The 19,680-nt window shown below is 59.2% G+C and overlaps 1 protein-coding gene across 1 annotated transcript in view; it reads right to left on the bottom strand.

The window, feature by feature from the left end:
• LOC311160066 (polycystin-1-like) overlaps positions 1-19,680 on the bottom strand; it is a 40,079-nt gene that overhangs the window by 5,279 nt on the left and 15,120 nt on the right. The window contains exons 13-37 of the mRNA XM_084216529.1: positions 18,082-18,298; positions 17,489-17,639; positions 16,866-17,018; positions 14,327-14,471; positions 12,920-13,522; positions 12,311-12,467; positions 11,801-12,053; positions 11,077-11,272; positions 10,294-10,464; positions 9,845-9,988; positions 9,180-9,390; positions 7,405-7,531; positions 6,676-6,792; positions 6,477-6,526; positions 6,117-6,319; positions 5,566-5,665; positions 4,890-5,008; positions 4,280-4,482; positions 3,603-3,797; positions 3,243-3,382; positions 2,533-2,660; positions 1,713-1,878; positions 1,023-1,148; positions 716-890; positions 4-291 (exon numbers count right to left, since the gene is read on the bottom strand). Of these exons, the coding sequence (XP_084072655.1) occupies positions 4-291; positions 716-890; positions 1,023-1,148; positions 1,713-1,878; positions 2,533-2,660; positions 3,243-3,382; positions 3,603-3,797; positions 4,280-4,482; positions 4,890-5,008; positions 5,566-5,665; positions 6,117-6,319; positions 6,477-6,526; positions 6,676-6,792; positions 7,405-7,531; positions 9,180-9,390; positions 9,845-9,988; positions 10,294-10,464; positions 11,077-11,272; positions 11,801-12,053; positions 12,311-12,467; positions 12,920-13,522; positions 14,327-14,471; positions 16,866-17,018; positions 17,489-17,639; positions 18,082-18,298 (4,538 nt within the window). The remainder of the gene's footprint in view (positions 1-3; positions 292-715; positions 891-1,022; positions 1,149-1,712; positions 1,879-2,532; positions 2,661-3,242; positions 3,383-3,602; positions 3,798-4,279; positions 4,483-4,889; positions 5,009-5,565; positions 5,666-6,116; positions 6,320-6,476; positions 6,527-6,675; positions 6,793-7,404; positions 7,532-9,179; positions 9,391-9,844; positions 9,989-10,293; positions 10,465-11,076; positions 11,273-11,800; positions 12,054-12,310; positions 12,468-12,919; positions 13,523-14,326; positions 14,472-16,865; positions 17,019-17,488; positions 17,640-18,081; positions 18,299-19,680) is intronic.

Raw genomic sequence — 19,680 nt, 5'->3', positions numbered from 1 at the left:
TACCTGCACGGTCAGGAGGAAGAGGAGGGACGCGGCCAGGCTGCTGAAGACGGAGCTGAGGAAGGCCACCTGGTAGAAGTTGGTGAAGCCCCTGCGGTTGCTGAGGTACCTGAGCCACTGCTGGTCAGCCAGGGTGGCCTGGCTGAGGTGCACCAGCACCGTGCACGTGGTGAGCAGGATGAAAAGCCACTGGCTGTAGTTGCCCCACAGGGTGAAGTAGGCTCTGCCTTCCTTCTTGATGGCCAGACACTCTGACACCACGAAGTAAACCACAAACAGCATGAGGAACACCTGGGGGAGGAACAGAGAGGTCACCAGGTGAGGTGATGGAGATATTACCAGGAGAGGAGGAGTAGAGAAGTTACCATGAGGTTAGAGGACAAGCCCTGACTGCTGTGCTGCACCCAGGACAGCAAAATCCCCCCAAACCAGGCCGAGCTCCACCACTGCACACCTGGAGCACCCCCTGCATCCTGCCCTGCCCTCCTTGCTCATCCAGCACCCGAATCCCAGTGCCCACACCCAATGCCCCTGTGGCAGGGTGGCAGCGCCCAGGGGATGAGAGCTCTGCTGACACCACACCCAGGCAGGGTGACAGATGTGGGGACAAGTGGCGTCAGGCAGAGCAGCTCGAGTCTACAGTGCCCAGGCTGGGTGAGGGTCCCCAGAGCCCCCCGGCAGAGGGCACGGGGTGCAGGGGAGGCCCCACACTGACCATCATGAGGAGCTGCAGGGTGACCCCCCCGCTGAGGCGCAGCAGGGGGAAGGGGCTGATGGTGACAGCGGCGATGGCCTGGCCGGCCCCAGGGAACTCCAGGCGCAGGGTCAGGGCCACGTGCAGGTCCACGCTGGGGTTGTACTGCAGCAGCTCCACAAACACTGCCCGGCTCCTGCAGGGGGACAGCAGCAGCTCAGGGGCCATGTTGGGTGGCACATGGACCCTGTGGCCCTGTGACACTCCAGCGGCACTGCTGAGGAGCCCAGGTGACAGCAGGACACTCCCTCTGCCCTGCCTCGCTCACATGTTGTCGATCCACGTGTGCTGCTGCAGGAACTCCAGCTGAGCCCGGCTCTCCTCCAGGGAAGGGCCCAGCTCCTGCACGTAGCCACTGCTGTCATAGAAGGAGATGTAGCCCCAGTACCAGATCCTGCAGAGGAAGAGGAGCTGTGGGTGAGGATGAAGGACACTGGCTGCTCTCCTACTTGGCAGGCCAGGATCTGGTGTGCAGATGCAGACCCTGCCCCTCAGGATTTATTTCACAAGACAGATTACAGGGGTGCATTGATCCACCTCAGTGCTCCCAAGCCCAGAAGAGCCCCAAGCCCTGTGGTGGCCCACACCTGCATGGAGATGATGCCTCTGGGGACAAACCAGAGAAGAAACCAAGTGTGATTTATGTCCTGCCAAGGGTGCAGGACAACCTGCTGTCACCCCTTGAGCAGAAATCTGGGGTGCTGGGTTCCTGTGCCCTGTCTGTGCCCTGGAAGGAGCAGAGTTGACCCCGCTGTCCCTGGGCCCCCAGAACAGCACAACACTGCTGCTCAGGCCATTCAGAATTTCCATGTCCATCCCCCCTTTGCCAGGCTCAGGGGCTGAGGTGAGGGCTGGGAACAAGCCAGGGCATTGTAAAGACCTTGGAGAGGTCTGTAAGGGTCCCTGGAGGAGGAGCAGGGGTGGGAGCAGGGGTGGGAGCAGGCAGGACAGCCCTTACCCTGCCAGGTCGGGTGCTGAGTGTGCCCACGCCACCGTCCCGTTCCCGGCTGTGCTCTCCCAGCCCACTCCATAGTCAGCAGTGGCAAAGCTGTGCTGGTCAGTGCAGCTCCTCTGGGCACTGCCCATGCCCTGCAGGATGTCCTGGGCGCTCTGCTGGCACTCAGCTGCAATGAGACCACCCTGTGAGCCCAGCACAGCCAGCACGGAGCTCACCTTCCCTCCCAACCCCTCCCAACCCACCCTCACCGGTGCACCAGGGTGAGGGAATGGGCATGGACAAGTCAGGGATTCAGGAAAGGATGGATGTTAATAATAAAAATAGAGAGCTGTCCAATTCAGGAGTCATGATATAGCCATGCCTCCAGGTCACAGTGGATTAGCTGGGTACAACTGGAGGAGACAGAGACATCCCAAGGGGTCTAGGGAAACTGGGGACCTGAACTCTGGTCCCTGGATACACCACTGGCTTCAAACTGCCAGAGGGCAGGGTTAGATGGGATAGTGGGAAGGAATCCTCCCTGCGAGGGCGGGCAGGCCCTGGCACAGGCTGCCCAGAGAAGCTGTGGCCGCCCCTGGACCCCTGGAAGTGCCCAAGGCCAGGAAGTCTTAGGTGTCCCTGGATGGACTTTAAGGTCCCTCCCAGCCCAAACCATTCCAGGATTCCACGATCCACTGCCCCAGTTCATCTCTGCAGAGCAGAACCACTGCCTCCCCAGCCTGCACTGCCCTGTCCCAGCCCCAGCTGCACCCAGAGCTGCCCCTGCAGGACTGTCACCTGCAGTGTGACACAGAGCCACCGTCCCTGCCCTCCCTCCTACCTCCCTGCAGGCGCAGCTGGCGCAGCCGGGCCGTCCCCAGCGTGGTGCTGTGGCTCTCCTGGCCAGAGCCGTTGTTGTACAGGTAAGGGAGGAACACCTGAGACATCCACACCCAGAACTGATCCGACCTGCAGGGGGGAAGGTGTGAGATTGCTGAGTCAAACTTCCAGGGACTTGGGGGCACAAACAAGCCACACTGATGTGCACAGAGAGCCCAGGGCTCTGCAGGGACACAGCCTCAGCCCAGCGATCCCAGTGCCAGACTGGGCTGCTGAGAGCTCCCAGGGCTGCGGAAAATCAGCTGGGAAAACTGAACCCAGTTAAACTCATGTGCAGAGTGAGGAAAGGCAGACTCTGGCCAAGATGCCATTTCTGGATCTCGCGACCCTGCTCATGGCTACAACTTGTGGCTGTAAATTCTGGAGACAGAGGAACTCTTGTGCTTTAGAGCAGCTCCAGAAAGATCAACATCAGCTCCCACAGCCCCTTCCCACTGGGGAAATCACTAAACCTCAGAGAAATTAAACCTCTCAATCCCCAAAGGCCCCTCTGCTCTCCAGGGGAGCAGCAGAACCACAGACACAAACAGAACCTGCTCACTGCTGCGGAGTGCCCAGCTCCACACGGGCACCAAGGAACCTCTTATGGGACAGAGTGTGGAGCACAAGCCCAAGAGAGGGCCCCCCCAGCCCCCCAGGGCTGGCAGGTACCTCTTGATGAGCAGGAAGTCGTTGCTGCCCAGCTGCTGTTTGATGGAGCTCTGCAGGAGGAAGGCCCGGCTGGTGCGGGAGGCGTCCCCGTAGTTGGTGAGCAGGACCACCAGCAAGAACATCATGTAGATGAGGAAATTCTGGGAAGCAAAGGGTAAAAATGGGATTGCAGGGAAGGGCTGGATCCCAGTCCTGCAGCAGAGCAGTGCTTTCCACGGCCATGCAACAGGATCAGACCCAGAGGCTGAGAAACTGAGGCAGGGGCTGGAGCCAAGCGCTCAGGGCATCCCAGCTGGACTGGGAGGACACACACTGCGATGTGTCTGAGCCCCGGGCACCAGGCAGCTGGAGACGACCCACCTTGAGCATCCTGTGCAGCAGTTTGACCTTCCTGGCCTCCTCCTTGGCCTGGAAGAGGGCAAATCCCTGCGGGGGCCGGACCTTGCTGATCCTCTCGGACACGTGTTCCACGCAGGGCTGCTCCACCAAGGTGTCATCCTCCTCCGGGTGCAGCCTCTTGGCAACCAGGGAGAAGTAGAGGGCTTCCAGCAGCACCTGGGGCACAGGGAGAGCGCTGAGCCTGCGGGGAGCTGGGCACCTCAGCATCCCAGCAGCAGCTCTCGTGGGTCCCTTGGCACAGCTAGCACAGCACAGCTCCTACCTGGACCTTCAAAACCAAGTGCCACCAGCCCTGCCACCCACCCTGCCTCTCCTTCTGCTGCTGGTGTCCACATCCCACCCTTCCTGAGGGATGCAGGGATGGCAGAGACCATCCAGTGCCCACTCTGACCCCATTCCTTTGTGGAAGGCCTTGTCAAGGGGAAGGGGCTGCCCAGGGCAGTGGTGGGTTCACCATGTCTGGAAGTGTTCAAAACCCACATGGATGTGGCACTTGGGGACATGGGTTAGTGGTGAACACAGGGGTGGTGCTTGATGGACTTGGTAACTTTAAAGGGCTTTTCCAACCTCAACAATTCCATGACTGTGATCAGCAGCTGGACAAGTTAATGCCACATACAGGTCTGTGCCACGCTCACCTTCAGGGGCTCCCAGACCAGGAATGATGCCAGAAAGCTGAATATCCCTGAGATGAGCCACATGAGGGCCACGCTGGAGGAGAAGCCCACCCCGATCCACACGGAGACGCCGGCAGCGGTGGCCAGGAGCAGGAGGCTGATGCCATGAGCCAGCAGGGAGCACCAGGGAGGCAGCAGGCGCTTCCTGAACGTCTGGTCTGCAACTGGGGGCAGCAGGAGGAGCAGGGAGAGCAGTGTGAGCATCACTGAAAACATCCCCGAGGGCACAGGAGGGGCTGGGCTCAGCACTCGTCCCAGCAGAGAGCCTGCCACCAGCCCTGGGACAGTTTGGAGGGACCATCCCACACATTTCTGCCACTGGTGGCTGCAGAGGGTGCAAGGAGCAGAGCAGAGGCTCCCCAGGGGACACTGCAGGGACAGTCACAGCACAAGTGCTGGCCCAGGCCTTACTGAGATCCAGGCTCCAAGGGAAGCTGGTAGGAGCAGTGATATCCCAGGCAGGGAGCAGCACTTCCTAAGGCTCCTTTTCTGTTTTATTTCCCATTTCCCCCCCAGTGCTGTAGTGTGGGACAGCCCTGTCCCCACACACCCCGGGGGCACACCCTGGTACCTGTCCAGGTGGACTTGGCTGATCTGCTCACTTCCCTGGGAGGAGGTGCCACGCTCTGCCCTTTGTCGTTCAGCCTCTGCATCATGACAGTCTCCACCTTCTCCCCAAACACGCTGGACCTGCCAGGCACAGGGGGAGCCTGCTGAGAGCTGTGCCTCTGCTGGCCCTGTGCTGAGCAGGCTGGCACCAAGAGGGCTGAATTCCAGTGCCAGCACCAGGCCTGGGACATCACACACGTCCCCAGGGCACAGACACTGCTGTGTGTCTCATGGACAGGGCCTGACAGTCCCTCCCCTCCCTTGGCTGGCCACTCTGCAGTGGCTGGGGGGCTGCCAGCCCTGGGGGTGCTGGCCAGGGTGCCCAGCAGGGTGTCCTGGGCTTGGTAACACTGCAGAGATTTGGAGAGAATCCCCTTCTCCCTCCCATCAGCGCCATGGAGTGAGCTCTCGTCCCAGCACTTTGCCCAAAACTGCTGGAGACACAGCTGTGGCTTTAGGGGCTCCTGGAAGGGTGGCAGTGCCCTCCTGGGGCTGTGGCTGTGGGGGCTGCAGGACTCATGGCCAGCAGGGACAGAGTGACCCGTGAAAGCACCCCAAAGCCAGCTCAGCTCAGCTGGGTGTGAGGGCAGGGGGTGGGAGGCTCTGGCCCCAGGGGACTCTGCTCCCCAGACACTCACAGGCCTGAGATCAGATCTGTTTCTGCCCTCATGTAGGGCCCCAGGTCCTGGGAGATGCCACTGGCTCCATCTGCCAGGATCTGCCGGATCAGATCCTCATCTGGGAAAGAGAGAGCACACACAGCATTGGCAGGAGCTCAGCTGCCAGCACCACCCCAGGGCATGGCTCAGCCACCTGCTGGCACTGGGGAGGAGGAGGAGGGTCACAGCCATGTCCTGGCCCCTGGGACAGCCCTCCCCTGCTCCCCGTCCTGCAGCTCCTGCCCATCCCAGCTTGGCAGAGCTGGGCAGAGAACTGCTGGTTCAGAAAGCCAAGTTCTCCTTCTCCAGCCACTTCCAGAGCCTCAGGCACACTCTGTGGCTTTGAAACCAGTGAGGAATTGCTGGCTGCTTGCAGCATTCCCATGGGAACACACCTCTCCTGGCTCCCACTCTGCTGCCCACCAGGACCTCTGTTTTTCCAGACTGAAAGCAGACACAACCCTCCTGCCCTGCCCTCCAGAGTGCAGCCCGTGCTGGTGGCAGCACCTCTGCCCGAGCCAGGGGCTCACCTGAGGCTGAGAAGTACCGGGGCTGTCCCTGGTGGATGCCAAGGGACAAGGTGTCCTCCTCGGGGGCCAGCGGGGCCTCCAGCCCCAGGTGGCGGCTGGCCCGGCCTCTCTTCAGCCTCTGGATGGTGTTGCCCATGATGGAGGGGTCACTCAGCAGGTCTGGCCAGCTGAGCAGGGCCTCGCTGGAGGGCCAGGGCACCAGGCTGGGGGAAACAGAGCAGGGGAGTCAGGAATGAGGGGAGAAGAGCAAAGGAACCTTGTGGGACTGCAGAAACAGCTGTGGGAGCCCAGCCCCGCACAGCCCAGCCCAGCCCAGCCCAGCCCAGACTGCAGTGCTGCTGGCTCCAGAACCCCACTCACCTCTTGGAGTCCTCCAGGAACAGATCTGTTTTGGTTTGCTCAGAGAAGGCCTGCAGGGAACAGGAAAGTCTCAGGAGCAGGACACAGGTCAGAGCCTGGTCGAAGCAGCGGGCTGGGAACATCAGGGGGCACTGAGCTGCCCTTAGCCCCGGGCACACAGCTCCAGGAGCCTGCCCAGCTGCGGGAGGGAAGCACTTACCTCTGCCTGGAGCCCGGGGAAGGTGGGGAAGGAGCTGTCAAGGACTGAGGAGTCCAGGTAGTTGTCGATCTCCAGGGACTGCTGGTCTGAGTGAGTCACTGTGCGGCTGATGGAGACCTGCAGGGCGCACAGGAGGGACAGAGGTGACACTGCCACCGAGACCAGCCACGTGCCCATCCTCCTCTGCCTCCCAGACACCTGCACCCACAAGTGCCACAACCAGGGCCACCCAGGCTGTCCCAGCTACAAGCCCCCAAGTCAGAAAGCTTTTCCTGTGTGCTTTCAGCAGCATCAGCCACATTAGCTGCTCATCAGTCCCCAAGCAGCTGGCTGCAATACTTAATGGGGCTGCTAATTGTGCTTAACTAGTCGGTAAATCCCCAGCTAATCCCTGCCCAGCTGCCTCCGCTGAGCTTTGCCCAGGGCAGACATCAGAGAGGCTCCACTGAGCAGCTCCCGGGCTCCTGCCTTGGGCATTTCCGTGCCTGTCACACACACTGACATCCTGAGGGAGGAACAGCTTCTAAAATCTGCCTTTTGGTGCCTGGGCACTGAGAGAGGCTCAGTGATCTGAGCTCAGGGAGGGGGCAGAGGCCAGGGAAGGGTGTCGGGCAAGTGCAGAGCCCAGCTGGAGGAGAGAGATCCCAGGAAAGGCAGAATTCAGCCTCCCAAAAGCAAACCTGGTGCCTCCCACCCACCTGAGCAGCCTGCAACCATCCCCCCTGTTACCTTGCCACGAGCCATCCGGAAGAGAAAGAGAATGACCAGGTAGAGAGGGTACACCACCACGCTGGACACCAGGCCAACAGCCACCGTGTCCACGCTGACAGGGAGCAGGCTGGAGACGGCCACGTTGCTGCAGAGAGGCAAGAGGGAGCACACAAAGGGTCAGCAGCAGCATGTGGGGGTGCCAGGCAAGCAAGCAGGAGACAAAAGCGCACAACCAGGAATTCCAGATGTGCAGAGAAGGAAACGGGGCTGAAAACCAAAATCAGGCTGGTCTTGGTCATCCATCGTCCATGTCCTGGTACCAGACTCCTTAGAATGGGGAGGGCACAGCCAAGCAAAGAGGCTCTTCCCAGCAGATGGAAGATGTGTCCTGCCCCAAGGGGACAGGCAGGAGGGCCCTGAGCAGGGTGGGACTGGCTGGGGACACACCTGAGGGGGACACTGCCCACCACACCCTGCACACACCTGAGGTGGACACTGCCCACCATGCCATGCACACCTGAGATGGACACTGCCCACCACGCCCTGCACACACCTGAGATGGACACTGCCCACCACGCCCTGCACACACCTGAGATGGACACTGCCCACCACACCCTGCACACACCTGAGGTGCACACTGCCCACCACTCCCTGCACACACCTGAGGTGCACACTGCCCACCACACCCTGCACACCTGAGATGGACACTGCCCACCACGCCCTGCACACACCTGAGATGGACACTGCCCACCACACCAAACGCACCTGAGATGGACACTGCCCACCACACCAAACACACCTGAGATGGACACTGCCCACCATGCCATACACACACCTGAGATGGACACTGCCCACCACGCCCTGCACACACCTGAGGTGGACACTGCCCACCATGCCATACACACACCTGAGATGGACACTGCCCACCACACCAAACACACCTGAGATGGACACTGCCCACCACACCCTGCACACCTGAGGTGGACACTGCCCACCATGCCATACACACACCTGAGATGGACACTGCCCACCACACCCTGCACACACCTGAGATGGACACTGCCCACCACGCCCTGCACACACCTGAGGTGGACACTGCCCACCACACCAAACACACCTGAGATGGACACTGCCCACCACGCCCTGCACACACCTGAGATGGACACTGCCCACCACGCCCTGCACACACCTGAGGTGGACACTGCCCACCACACCCTGCACACCTGAGATGGACACTGCCCACCACGCCATGCACACCTGAGATGGACACTGCCCACCATGCCCTGCACACACCTGAGATGGACACTGCCCACCACGCCATACACACACCTGAGATGGACACTGCCCACCACACCAAACACACCTGAGGGGGACACTGCCCACCATGCCATACACACACCTGAGATGGACACTGCCCACCACGCCCTGCACACACCTGAGGTGCACACTGCCCACCACACCCTGCACACACCTGAGGTGGACACTGCCCACCATGCCATGCACACCTGAGATGGACACTGCCCACCATGCCCTGCACACACCTGAGGTGCACACTACCCACCACACCCTGCACACACCTGAGGTGCACACTGCCCACCACGCCATACACACACCTGAGGTGCACACTGCCCACCATGCCATACACACACCTGAGATGGACACTGCCCACCACGCCCTGCACACACCTGAGGTGGACACTGCCCACCACGCCATACACACACCTGAGGTGCACACTGCCCACCATGCCATACACACACCTGAGATGGACACTGCCCACCACGCCCTGCACACACCTGAGGTGCACACTGCCCACCACGCCGTACCACACGGCGTTGGCGCAGAGGAAGAGGAAGATGAGGAGGCAGCAGCAGGTGGCCCTCTGGACGCGGGTGAAGCGGGAGCGGGGCGGGCGGTCCCACAGGGACAGCCACACGTGCTTCTCAAAGAACCCGCGCTGCAGCTCCGCCACGAAGATCCGCCAGAAGCTCCTCAGCTCGCTCTCGCCTGGGGACAAAGGGACACGCTCAGGGGGCTGAGCCGGCCACAGCCATCCCAGAAACTCCAGAGGACCCTGGGCACAGGGGCTCTCCCCATGCAGTGCTCCAGGCCTGAGGATGAGGGGCTGGAAAAGCTGCTCAGCAGAAAAGGATCTGGGGGTGACACACTGAACATGAGCCCAGCTGTGTCCAGGTGGGCAAGAGGCCAGTGGCACCTGGTGAATACCCCAGAGCAGTGCCTGTCCCTTGTGCAGGGCACTGCTGAGGAACCTCCAGTCCTGGGGGCAGTTCTAGGAACCTCACAAGAAGAAAGACCTGGAGGGGCTGGAGCGTGTCTGGAGAAGGGAACAGAGCAGGGGAAGGAGCACCAGGAGTGGCTGAGGGAAATGGAAAAGGAGCTCAGCCTGGAGAAATGGAGGGGCCCAGGGGTGAGAAGGAGCCAGGGGATGCGGGGCACTCACTGGCAGCAAACACCTCCCTCTCCACCAGGCCATCGTTGTCCTCGCTCTCCACCGAGAGCCAGTCGTTCACCAGGAAGAAATAGCTCTTGCTGCTCTGCAGGTCCCGCACGATGACGTGCTGCAGGTACCACGCGGGGCTCAGGCCTGAGCGGGGGGACACACAGGAATTATTTCATGGCACACATTCCCTGAGTGAGCCCGTGAAGCTGAGGGGCCACACGAGCACTGTCAGTGGGACAGTGACACCACAGTCATCAGGGGGAACCGCACAGAACCCAGGAGGGAAGCGTGGCACAACCACCTCACCCTGAGGTGACATTTACGGTCACAGTGCACAGCACATTGCATCCTCTCTGTCTGGGGAGGCACCTGGCCAGTCTGAGGAGTCCCCCCGCAGTGTCCCCCCAACCCAGCAGTCACCAGGGGCCAGCTCCCCCTCCGTGCCCCACCTTTGTTGTCGTGCCAGATGCGGATGCGCCAGACGCTGCCCAGGCTGCGCTCCGTGGCGATCTGGAACACGTCCAGGCTGTTGCGGTGGAAGGCGTTGTCCCCATCCAGGTGTCTGTGGCCACTCTTGTTGTCCACCCCGTAGAGGGCGATGCCCACGTGGGCCGTGGTACCTGCAGGGGAGGAAGGGGCTCCCTCAGGGAAGCCCAGCCGAGGTGCAGCTGTTCCCCAGCCCTGCCTGTGGCAGCTCACTCTACAAACCAGCCCGCAAAGGGAAGCCAAACTTTGTGCCTGCCCGCTGTTGGGAAGGATTCAGAACAAAGTGATGGGTCCTGGAGGACAGCAAAAGGAGCCATCCAAAGGGCCAGCTGGGCAGGAGAGGGTCACAGGTGAGGAACAACCTCTGCCTCTGCAACCACAGCCCAGTCAAGGAAGGCAGGATGGGGGAATTTCTCTCCTGGGTGTCTCATTCCAGCAGCAATTGCTTGTCCCACCACAACAGCCAGTGGTGGAGCGGCCTGGGCTAGTGGAAGGTGTCCCTGCCCACGTCAGGAGTTTGGAACCAGAAGGTTTCTGAGGAACCTTCCAACCCAACCCATTCTCTTGACCTGCCCCATCATCACCCAGTAAAACCTGGGAATGCTGTGGGAAGCCCTGGCCCGAAGCTGCAGCTCAGCTCTGGACCCCGCGGGGAGCATTCAGAGTGTGACATGCTGAGGTGGGACCTCAGGTGAGCTACAGGTGTCCCCCTGGGAAGCAGGCAGGGGAGCAGGCTGTGGGCTCACCTGAGCCTCTGCCCCAGCCTGTTTTCACCAGGATCTCGTATTTGTACATCCCGTTCTTGCCGCAGAAGGGGATCACCCCCACGCGGCTCATGTCGATCATGTCCAGCTTGTGCACGATCAGCGCGGCCACCGAGTAGGTGACAAAGCACACGGCACACGTCAGCAGCACGATGTAGTTCAGCCCCGGGCCTGGAGCCTGCAGAAGAGAACAGTGTTGAAAGGCAGGCCCAGGAGGATCCCATTCCCATTCCCTGCCTCCTTCCTGGCCATGGCCCCGCTCACAGCCGTGGCCCCGCAGAGCCGGCTGCAGCAGCAGCTGCCAGGAGCTCCCTGCTCCTGCTCACGTCACAGGGACACAGCCAGGAAGAGCTGGATGCCCCTGGGAAGCAGGGAGCAGCTGGCAGGTGCAGCTCCCTGGGATCAAACAGCGGTGGGTGACAGCTGGGAGGAACCTTTGCCATCTCCCTAGGAGGGGAACACAGTGCGAGGTGTGCAGGCCAGGGACTAAAACCATGTGCAAAGATCTGTTTCCAGCCAGGATTCCCAACCAGGGGACACAGCTTCCCCTGAGCTGTGCCCATCTGCTCCTCCCAAAGGCTCTCAGATGCCTGTGCTGGTGCCAGCTTGGACATGAAACCGACAGGAGCCTATGGCTTTGTTCCAGGTGACAACAACCTGTCCTATGTGTGACAGCACTGCACAGCCTCTGCTTTGCTGTACTCACGGGAAAGATGAACTGGACAGAGTTTGGGGGCACAAACAGGCTGGCCCCAAAGGCTGTGAGGTGCTGGGTCAAGCACACGGCCTGGTCTGGCCTGGTCTCCTCCAGGGGGACAATTCCTTCTGTCTTCCAGCGCTTCTCCTGCTCGCTGAAATACTGGCACAGGGACGTGTACAGCCCCAGGGTCACCTCCACTGCCGACCAGCTGAAGTGGTTGGTGATGTTCAGGTAGTATTTCTGGATGGGGTCATCCGTTCTGGGGAAGGGAAAGGACAAGGAGCTGACTCCCCTGCCTCCTGAAGGGACACCAGCCCCATTCTGGTGGAGGTGTGCCCATAGAAAGCTTCCAGCCACAGGGGCAGGGATGCACTCAGAAAGGAGGAAAAGCCCAGTGAATGTGGTGCAATTTACACCCTTTGGCTGTGCAGATACTCAGGGGCTCCACAGACCACCTGAGCACCCCTCACACGCATCCACAGCACAGCCTCAGGCTGACAGGGAGGCTTCTCTCACCTGGGGGACGTGAAGAAAGTGTAGAGCTTGTGGTCACTTCCAGCCAGGGCGTCCAGGCTGATTCTCTTGGAGGCAGAGCAGTTGTGCTCGTTGGGCTCAGGCTCATGATGGAGATAGGCCATGATGAAGGGCTCGGGCTCACTGGCCAGGTAATGCTCTGTGGGGAGGGGAAGGAACAGAAAGGGCTTTAAAAACCCCTGGCAGGCTCAACCACAGGTCTGCTGTCAGCACTGGGGCTCAGGGAAAAAGGAATGCAGAGAGCTGTGGGAGATGCTTCTCCAGACTGTGCTCCCTCATTGTGCACCTCAGAGGATCCCTGAGCACTGGATACCATTGGGCTTGCCTGGGAGAGGGACTGGGCAATGCCTTCCAGGGCTAATGTGGCTCAACAGAAGGGCTGGGAAAAGCAAAAGGCTTCTCAGGGCCAGAATCCACAAGCAAGGATGACTCTGGGCATGGAAATTGTCCAGGACAGCCAGAACCTTGACCATGCAGTGTGGAACCTGCTGCTGCTGCCACCCAGCATCCCCCCCACACTGGTTAAACCTCACACCCAGCCATCCTCCCACACAGGAAGGACTAAAAAGGAGATGGATTTGTCTGCCCTACCATTGAGGACTCTGTAGGTGAGCTGAAAGTGCAGTCCTGCTTCCCTGTTGTTGCTCTCCATGATCACAATCAGGTTCACGGACGTTCTTGCCTCGATGACTTCAGTGCCAGCCACGAGATTTTCGGGCTCTGTGCTGTTTGAGACCATGACAGTGATGGCTTTTTCAGAGTCCAGGCTCCCGATGGGGATCTGCACCCCGTTGTGTGTCTGGAACTCCATGGAGGCCACCTTGGTGGACACGGTGTAGTTGCTGATGTAGCCAAAAGGGAAGGGATTGGAGTCCACTTGGAACATGACTTGGATGACATCCGTCAGGTTGGAAAGGGTGGAGTTGAAGGCCTGGGGGATGGAGAACTGGCAGTTTGGTGTGTTTTCGTAGCAAAGCAGGTTAAAGGGGTCAGACCTCTTGCCTGTGGCCTTAATTTCTCCTCCCACCAGCTCGAGGGGCTCTTCGTTCAGCACCCGGGATTTCATGAGGATTCGCATCAGGCTGGAAGACAGGTTGTAGGCTTTGGGAGCCAGCAGCAAATTGTGGGAATCAGCCAGCAGCTCCTGGGGCTTGGATTCTTGTGAAACTGTATTGACAAGGTGGATCAGGTCACCTGCCAGGAGAGAAATGAAGAGGAAGTGGTAAACGGCCTGCCTGCATAACTGCTACAGTCAGGAGAACAGGTGACACCTTCCCAAAGCAATCAGACAAGGCTTTCCTTGCTGTCTTCTCACTGCTCCTCTGCACATGACCTTCCCCACTGGAGTGTTCATAGCCCAGAGCTAAAAGCAAAGCTGCCAGCAGTTCCTGCAGCCTCTCTAATCAACCAGGTTTGGTGAGGAATACTTAATCACAACACACTTGATTTCCCTCCTGTGTAGTGAAGAGAACCACAGCTCAGGAAACAGGGAGGGAATGGATAAAACCAACATATGTTCCCAAGCTTCTGCACTGTAAAGTGCACAACACTCAGAAAGGAGTGCAGAGGTAACAAGGGGTGCAGAGGAGGTGTCTCAGGTGGGAATTTCCACGCAGAGCTCCCAGATGCCCCAGTGAGGTTTGACAGCCTCCTTGGACTCCAACCAGGAAGACAGGCATCTGGAAGCCATAGCTGTTACTCATTGTTTACTAAAAAGAGAATCCCCTGGAGTATTAGTGAGATTATTAGGAGTATTAGTGGGTTATATTAACAACTGTCAGATGGAAATGTCCACAGAGCAGCTGCCAAAGCCAGGACAAGCCTGGGAAAAGCGCAGGGAGAAGAGAGGGCTGGGATGCCACACTCCAAATGGCAGATGCAACTTCCTAAAAATCTGTGCCAAAGCCCAAATGGCAGAGGAGGGAGCCTGAAAGTCCCCCTGAGTCTGCTCCTGCCCCTGGGCCTGTCCCCTGTCCCCACCCAGAGGACAAGGGTCACCTGTGATGTTGAGGATGTTGTCGGCGATGCCGGTCGGCGTCACCGTGCCCTGGGTGGTCTCCCCCTGCAGAATGGTCATCATGGTCTCCAGCTTGTTCAGGGTCCTTGTCAGGCATGACTTGCACACCAGCTCCTTGCTCACCACCTGCAAAGGGACCAGGGTCTGACAGAGCAGGAGCAGCCCAGGGAGAGCCCAGCTGGCTCTGTCCTCAGGAGACCTTTTCCCTCTGGAAGTGGTCCTGGAGAGGCACCAGCAGAGGCTGCCCTGCTCCCACTGACAGTGTGAGCAACCTGCTGGTGTCCCCAAGACTCTTCCATCTGCCTCCCATGACATTCCAAAGGGCCGAGGATGCCTGGCAGAGGATGCTTTGGGGTTGGGAAGAGGAATTGTTGCCCAGAGAAGCTGTGGCTGCTCCATCCCTGGAACTGTTCAAGGCCAGGTTGGACAGGGCTTGGAGCAACCTGATCCTTCCAACCCAAGCCTTTGCAGGATTCTGTGATTCTGAACTGATGTTCCCTGGTGTGCACCCCTAAGGACCAGGCACACCTCCCCCCTGGGACCACACACAGCAACCAAGCAGGAGCAGCTGGATGGGATTCCCCCATCCCCTCCACGACCCCCAATGGAAGCAGGACTGAGCCCCAACCAAATCCATTTCGGTGTCCAAATCCTCCTGAAGGCTGTGGGAGGAATCCTGCCACTCAGGCATGATGGATGTCCCTCCCTCTGCTCCCAGATGTGTCCAAGAAACAGAATGTTCCAGCCATGGCCTGGAGCTTCCCGCACTCTCCAGGGCTGGATGGGAGGGACTGAGGAACACATGGAAGCTGTTACAACCCCCTTCCTCGCTCTTATTCATCTTTTTCTTTTAATCATCACAGGATTCAGCCGTGATTCACCATATGTTTTGGTGAAGAATCAAAACAGCATCTGCAGGTCTTGAATTCCCCCTTTTCTGCTTTATTTGTAAGCTCTGAGAAGCCAGGATTCTGTGTGAATTGGAGTCAGGAATCAGGGAGGTGAGGAAGACACTGGGTTATGGGGAGGAACCACCCAAGGGCAGCTCCTACTCAGGGAGGAGAATCGACCAAAAAGTCCAAGATTCTTTTTTTATCCCTCCAGGAGAAACTAATTCTGATTTTTCTTCTCCCTTGTAGGTAAAATCAAAACTGTACCAGCCCTGATGGACACTTGAGCAGGAAAGGAATGTGTGAACTCCACTTGTCTCAGCCACCTGGGAATTTCTGGAGTACTGTTTTCCTAAGCTCTTCATTCCAGCCCAGAGCACAAAGTAATCCTGGAATGTCAGCTTTCCCCGTGGAATAAAAATTCTATTTCTAGACCTAAGCTCCCACAGCAAAACCAAGTCACGAGGCAGGAGGAGGTGGGAGAGACAGAAACAAACTGCTCCAGCATGGAATGGGATGTGCTCACCCCCAAACCCCTGGACAGAGGGGCACAGAAAGAAGGGATTTATGAGGTTTGCAGGCTCAGAAGCAGGGGAAGGAGCAGCTCAGGAACTCTGTGGGTGGGATGCAGTGCCTGCCCACCTCTGACCTGGCTGCAGGGGAAGCAATGCCAAGGAACCTGACCAGTCTCCAAAGCAAAGATTAGGGAGGGAGGGAGGGAGGGAGGAGGAGCCAGAGCAGCCTGGCTGAGCACCAAAGCACAAGTGCATTACCTAACTGTGCTCTCTTCCCTCCTAAATCCACCAGGCACCAGCCCCAGCACTGGGAATGGGGGCTGCAAACTGCCAGGATCTCAGTGCTTCCAGTGAGCAGCAGAGCAAAGCAGAGAGGAGTTTCTCATCTTGCAGGGCTGGGAGGAGCATCACACCTGGGCACTGGCCCCTGGCCCAAGGCAGCTCCCCTTGTGTCACTCCTGATGGGAGCCCAGCCTGTCCTCACAGATTCTGTGACTCCCCCAGCAATTTATTCCAAGGTATCTGGAGCCCCTCTGCTCTGGGAGAGCTGGGGGTGTACAGCCTGGAAAAGAGAAGGCTCTGAGGAGATCTCACAGCCCCTTCCAGTGCCTCAAGGCTCCAGGAGAGCTGGACAGGGACTGGGGACAAGGGATGGAGGGCCAGGACAGTGGTGAATGGCTTTGAGCTGAAAGAGGGTAGATCAGATTGGATATTGGGAAGGAATTGTTCCCTGGCAGGGTGGGCAGGCCCTGGCACAGGTGCCCAGAGCAGCTGTGGCTGCCCCTGGATCCCTGGCAGTGCCCAAGGCCAGGCTGGACAGGGCTTGGAGCAGCCTGGGACAGTGGGAGGTGTCCCTGCCATGGCAGGGGGTGGCACTGGATGAGCTTTAAGATCCTTTCCAACCCAAACCATCCCACAATTCTCCAGTTCTCCAGCCTATGGAGGCCCCTCCTGCAGCTGGCAGCCAGAGGAGCAGCACAGAGCTGGCAGGGGCAGAGCTGGCAGCACCCAGGACGCCAGCACAGAAACCCTGCGGGGTGGGCAGTGCCACCTGCCCCTCCGTGCGTGGGCAGAGCCAGGTGAGCAGGCAGGCAGGGAGGAGCTGCAGGCCGTACCGTGCACTGGGCCAGGGCAGCAGAGATCTGCTGGATGTCATCCACCGTGTTCACCTTCAGCGCGTTCAGCGTCTCCGTGATGGTGTTGCGGGTCCAGGTGCGGAGCTCCAGCTCCTGCCCGGCCTCGGGCTCCAGCAGCACGGATCGCTCGTACTGGGGTGGGAAACACAACAGGAGGAGTTGAGGAGGGTGGAGAGGGAATAACACGGCGAGGAGTGCTTTCAGAGGCTGCTGAGCTGAGCTGGAGTCGCCCGTTCCCTGCACTCCACATCTCCTGCCTCCGCTTCTCCCCAGGGGGATCTAATGAGCTGGTTTCCCAGCAGAACTTCCTCAATGTCACTTCTGCTCTCCAAGCAATTATCTTAACAGCCTGGCACTCAGCAGCTAACTAGTACCTGGAGTGCAGTCCTGATCCAGCTAAGCAGGGTGCCTGAGCCCAGGGGGATCATCCCTGCCTGACTTCCAGGTGTGCTGCAGCCTCTTCCTGGGCACGGGGAACAGGAATATAGCCCCCAATTCCTGCCCTGCCTCCAGGGATCATTGTACAAAACCTGGCCCAAAAAATTCTCCTGGTGATTGCAAGGATTGTGGAGGCCCCTCTTGGGCAGAAGGAGCTGTGTTACCTCATTCAAGATGGTGATGAGGGCCAGGGAGTACTCAATGACCTGCTGAGGGTCCCCTTGTTTCACCAAGCCCTGGAGCACGGTGTCAGTCTGATTGTAGAGCCAGTGGGAGAGGCTGGGGAAGCCCTCGGGGAGGCCGATTTCCATGGAGCTGCAAGGAAAGAGGGATCTGGGTGAAGTGCAGGCTGGGCTGGGAAGGGACAGGAGGGCAGGCAGGTGGGTGACCCACAAAGGCAGCACTGCTGCTGCTGCCCTGGTGCCCCATCTGCATGAGAAACACCACGGACCTGCATCCTGGCTCCTCTCTGGCCCAGCCCTGGGACTGCACCATCCCAGGAGTCTTTTCCCACTAAACAATTCCAAGACTCCATGAAAGCAGTGAACTCCTGGGATAACCTCCCCGTCGAGCAGCGATCCACAAAGATCCTCACTTCTGCTGAGCCTCCCCTCCCTCTCCCGCCAACAGCCCCTTCCAGGAGGCAATCCCTTCGCCCAGGACAGGGATCCACCGGCCACGCCACGAGCCTGGCGCTGAGCAGCCGAGGCTGGGCACGGGGCCGAGGGCCAGCCCAGCCTGCCCAGCAGCCTCTTACCGGTTGATGGCCACCACGGTGGCTCCCAGCTGGTCCTGCACCAGCACGGCCACGGAGACCTGGAAGCCACTCTCGTGGAAGCCGGGGGGCAGGAAGGCGCCGTGCTCGGCGCGGCTGCCCTTGTACACGCACAGCTCCTGCCAGTGGCCGGGCCGGCGGCGCGAGGCCAGCAGCGTGAACACCAGCGGCCCCTCCGCGTCCTCCGTGTCCCGCCAGCCTGCAAGGGAAACCCAGAGCGCTCTGACAGGGCCTGGGGAGCTGCAACACCGCCCTGGAGGAGCTGGCACTGCCCCTGCCCCTGTCCCTGACCCTGCTCCTTCCCCTTCCCCTGCCCCAGCTCCTGCCCCCACCCCGGGGAGTCCCATCCTGCTCAGCCCAGCAGCACAAACGGCGTTTGGAGCAACCCAGACCAGTGGGAGGTGTCCCTGGCAAGGAAGAAGATGGTCTTTAATGACCACCCCAAACCATTCCAGGATTCTCTGATGGTTCTATGGACCTGCCCTTGCTGCTGTCCCAGCAAGGGTCCCCTGCTCTGGCAGACTGTCCCCAGAATGAGGACAGCTCAAGGACTCCATCAGGCTGGATGGGTGCCTTTGTCCTCTCTGAATTTTGGTGATGTTTAGGGGTTTCTCCTTGGGTGTTTGGGTTCTGTAACATTTAAAGGGATTGTGAAAAATTCATGATCAAAATAAAAAGGGGGAATAACTCTGCTGGGACTGGGAGCAGCACTGACAAAAGCCACAGCTTCTGTACAAGCCCTGCAAAGCCTGACCTGAGACAGAGGCTCAGCCCTCCGGCAGTTCAGCATCGCAGGAACAACTGGGTCCAGGATAAAACCTGCACAAAGGTTTCCCTGGAGCTCCCAGAAATTATGGGGAGTTTCATGGGAGCTGGGCAGTTGGGAAATTCACTGAGTGTTTGCCAGAAAGCCCCAGTGAAGGTGCTGGCACTGCCACTGTGTCTGTCACTTCAGCTTAAAAACAATCACTAAGAGCTGAAATTCCCACCATTCCAAAGAGGAATTGATTCCAGCATTACTCTGGATAGCTCAAAACACACCAAAGTTAGAACCCCATGACCCAGAACACGTTTCTGCTGCTCCCCCAGCCGGGTGCCCAGCCCCCTGGAAGCAGCAGGGCTCATCCCCTCCCAGCGTGGCTTCCCGGCACTGTGCACAAACAGCTCTAATCTCTACCACGGATCATTTGGGGAAATCTGGTTTCCAGAGGCACTTAGTCCTTGGCCCAAGGCTACGGGACATCGGCCAGGCCACTTTTCCAAAGCTGGGCTCACTGTTGCTGTCTCTGCAGCTGGTTGGGAAGGTGGCTCTGGTGGGAACATCCAGCCCACACAGCAGAGGCGGCCCCACCGCTTTGTCTCTTGATTCTTCCCACATACTGTGACTCAGTTTTGGGCACCATCTTCTTTTTCCTGCACCGAAATACCCAGTCCCTTCCACAAGAACTGGCCTGGCCTGGATACAATCATTCACCTACGTGAGTCAGGAATTTTTAATCTGCCTGCCCGCTCTGGGGAGTTTGGGAGCTCCACAATTGGGGCACACAAAGCTGCTCATGGTACAAAGCACTGCTGAGCCCA

Source organism: Fringilla coelebs, assembly GCF_963513975.1.
Source record: "Fringilla coelebs genome assembly, chromosome: 16".
Lineage (NCBI taxonomy): Eukaryota > Metazoa > Chordata > Aves > Passeriformes > Fringillidae > Fringilla > Fringilla coelebs.
Note: the sequence above shows the minus strand (reverse complement) of the source record. Positions and strands in the feature narration are given on the sequence as shown.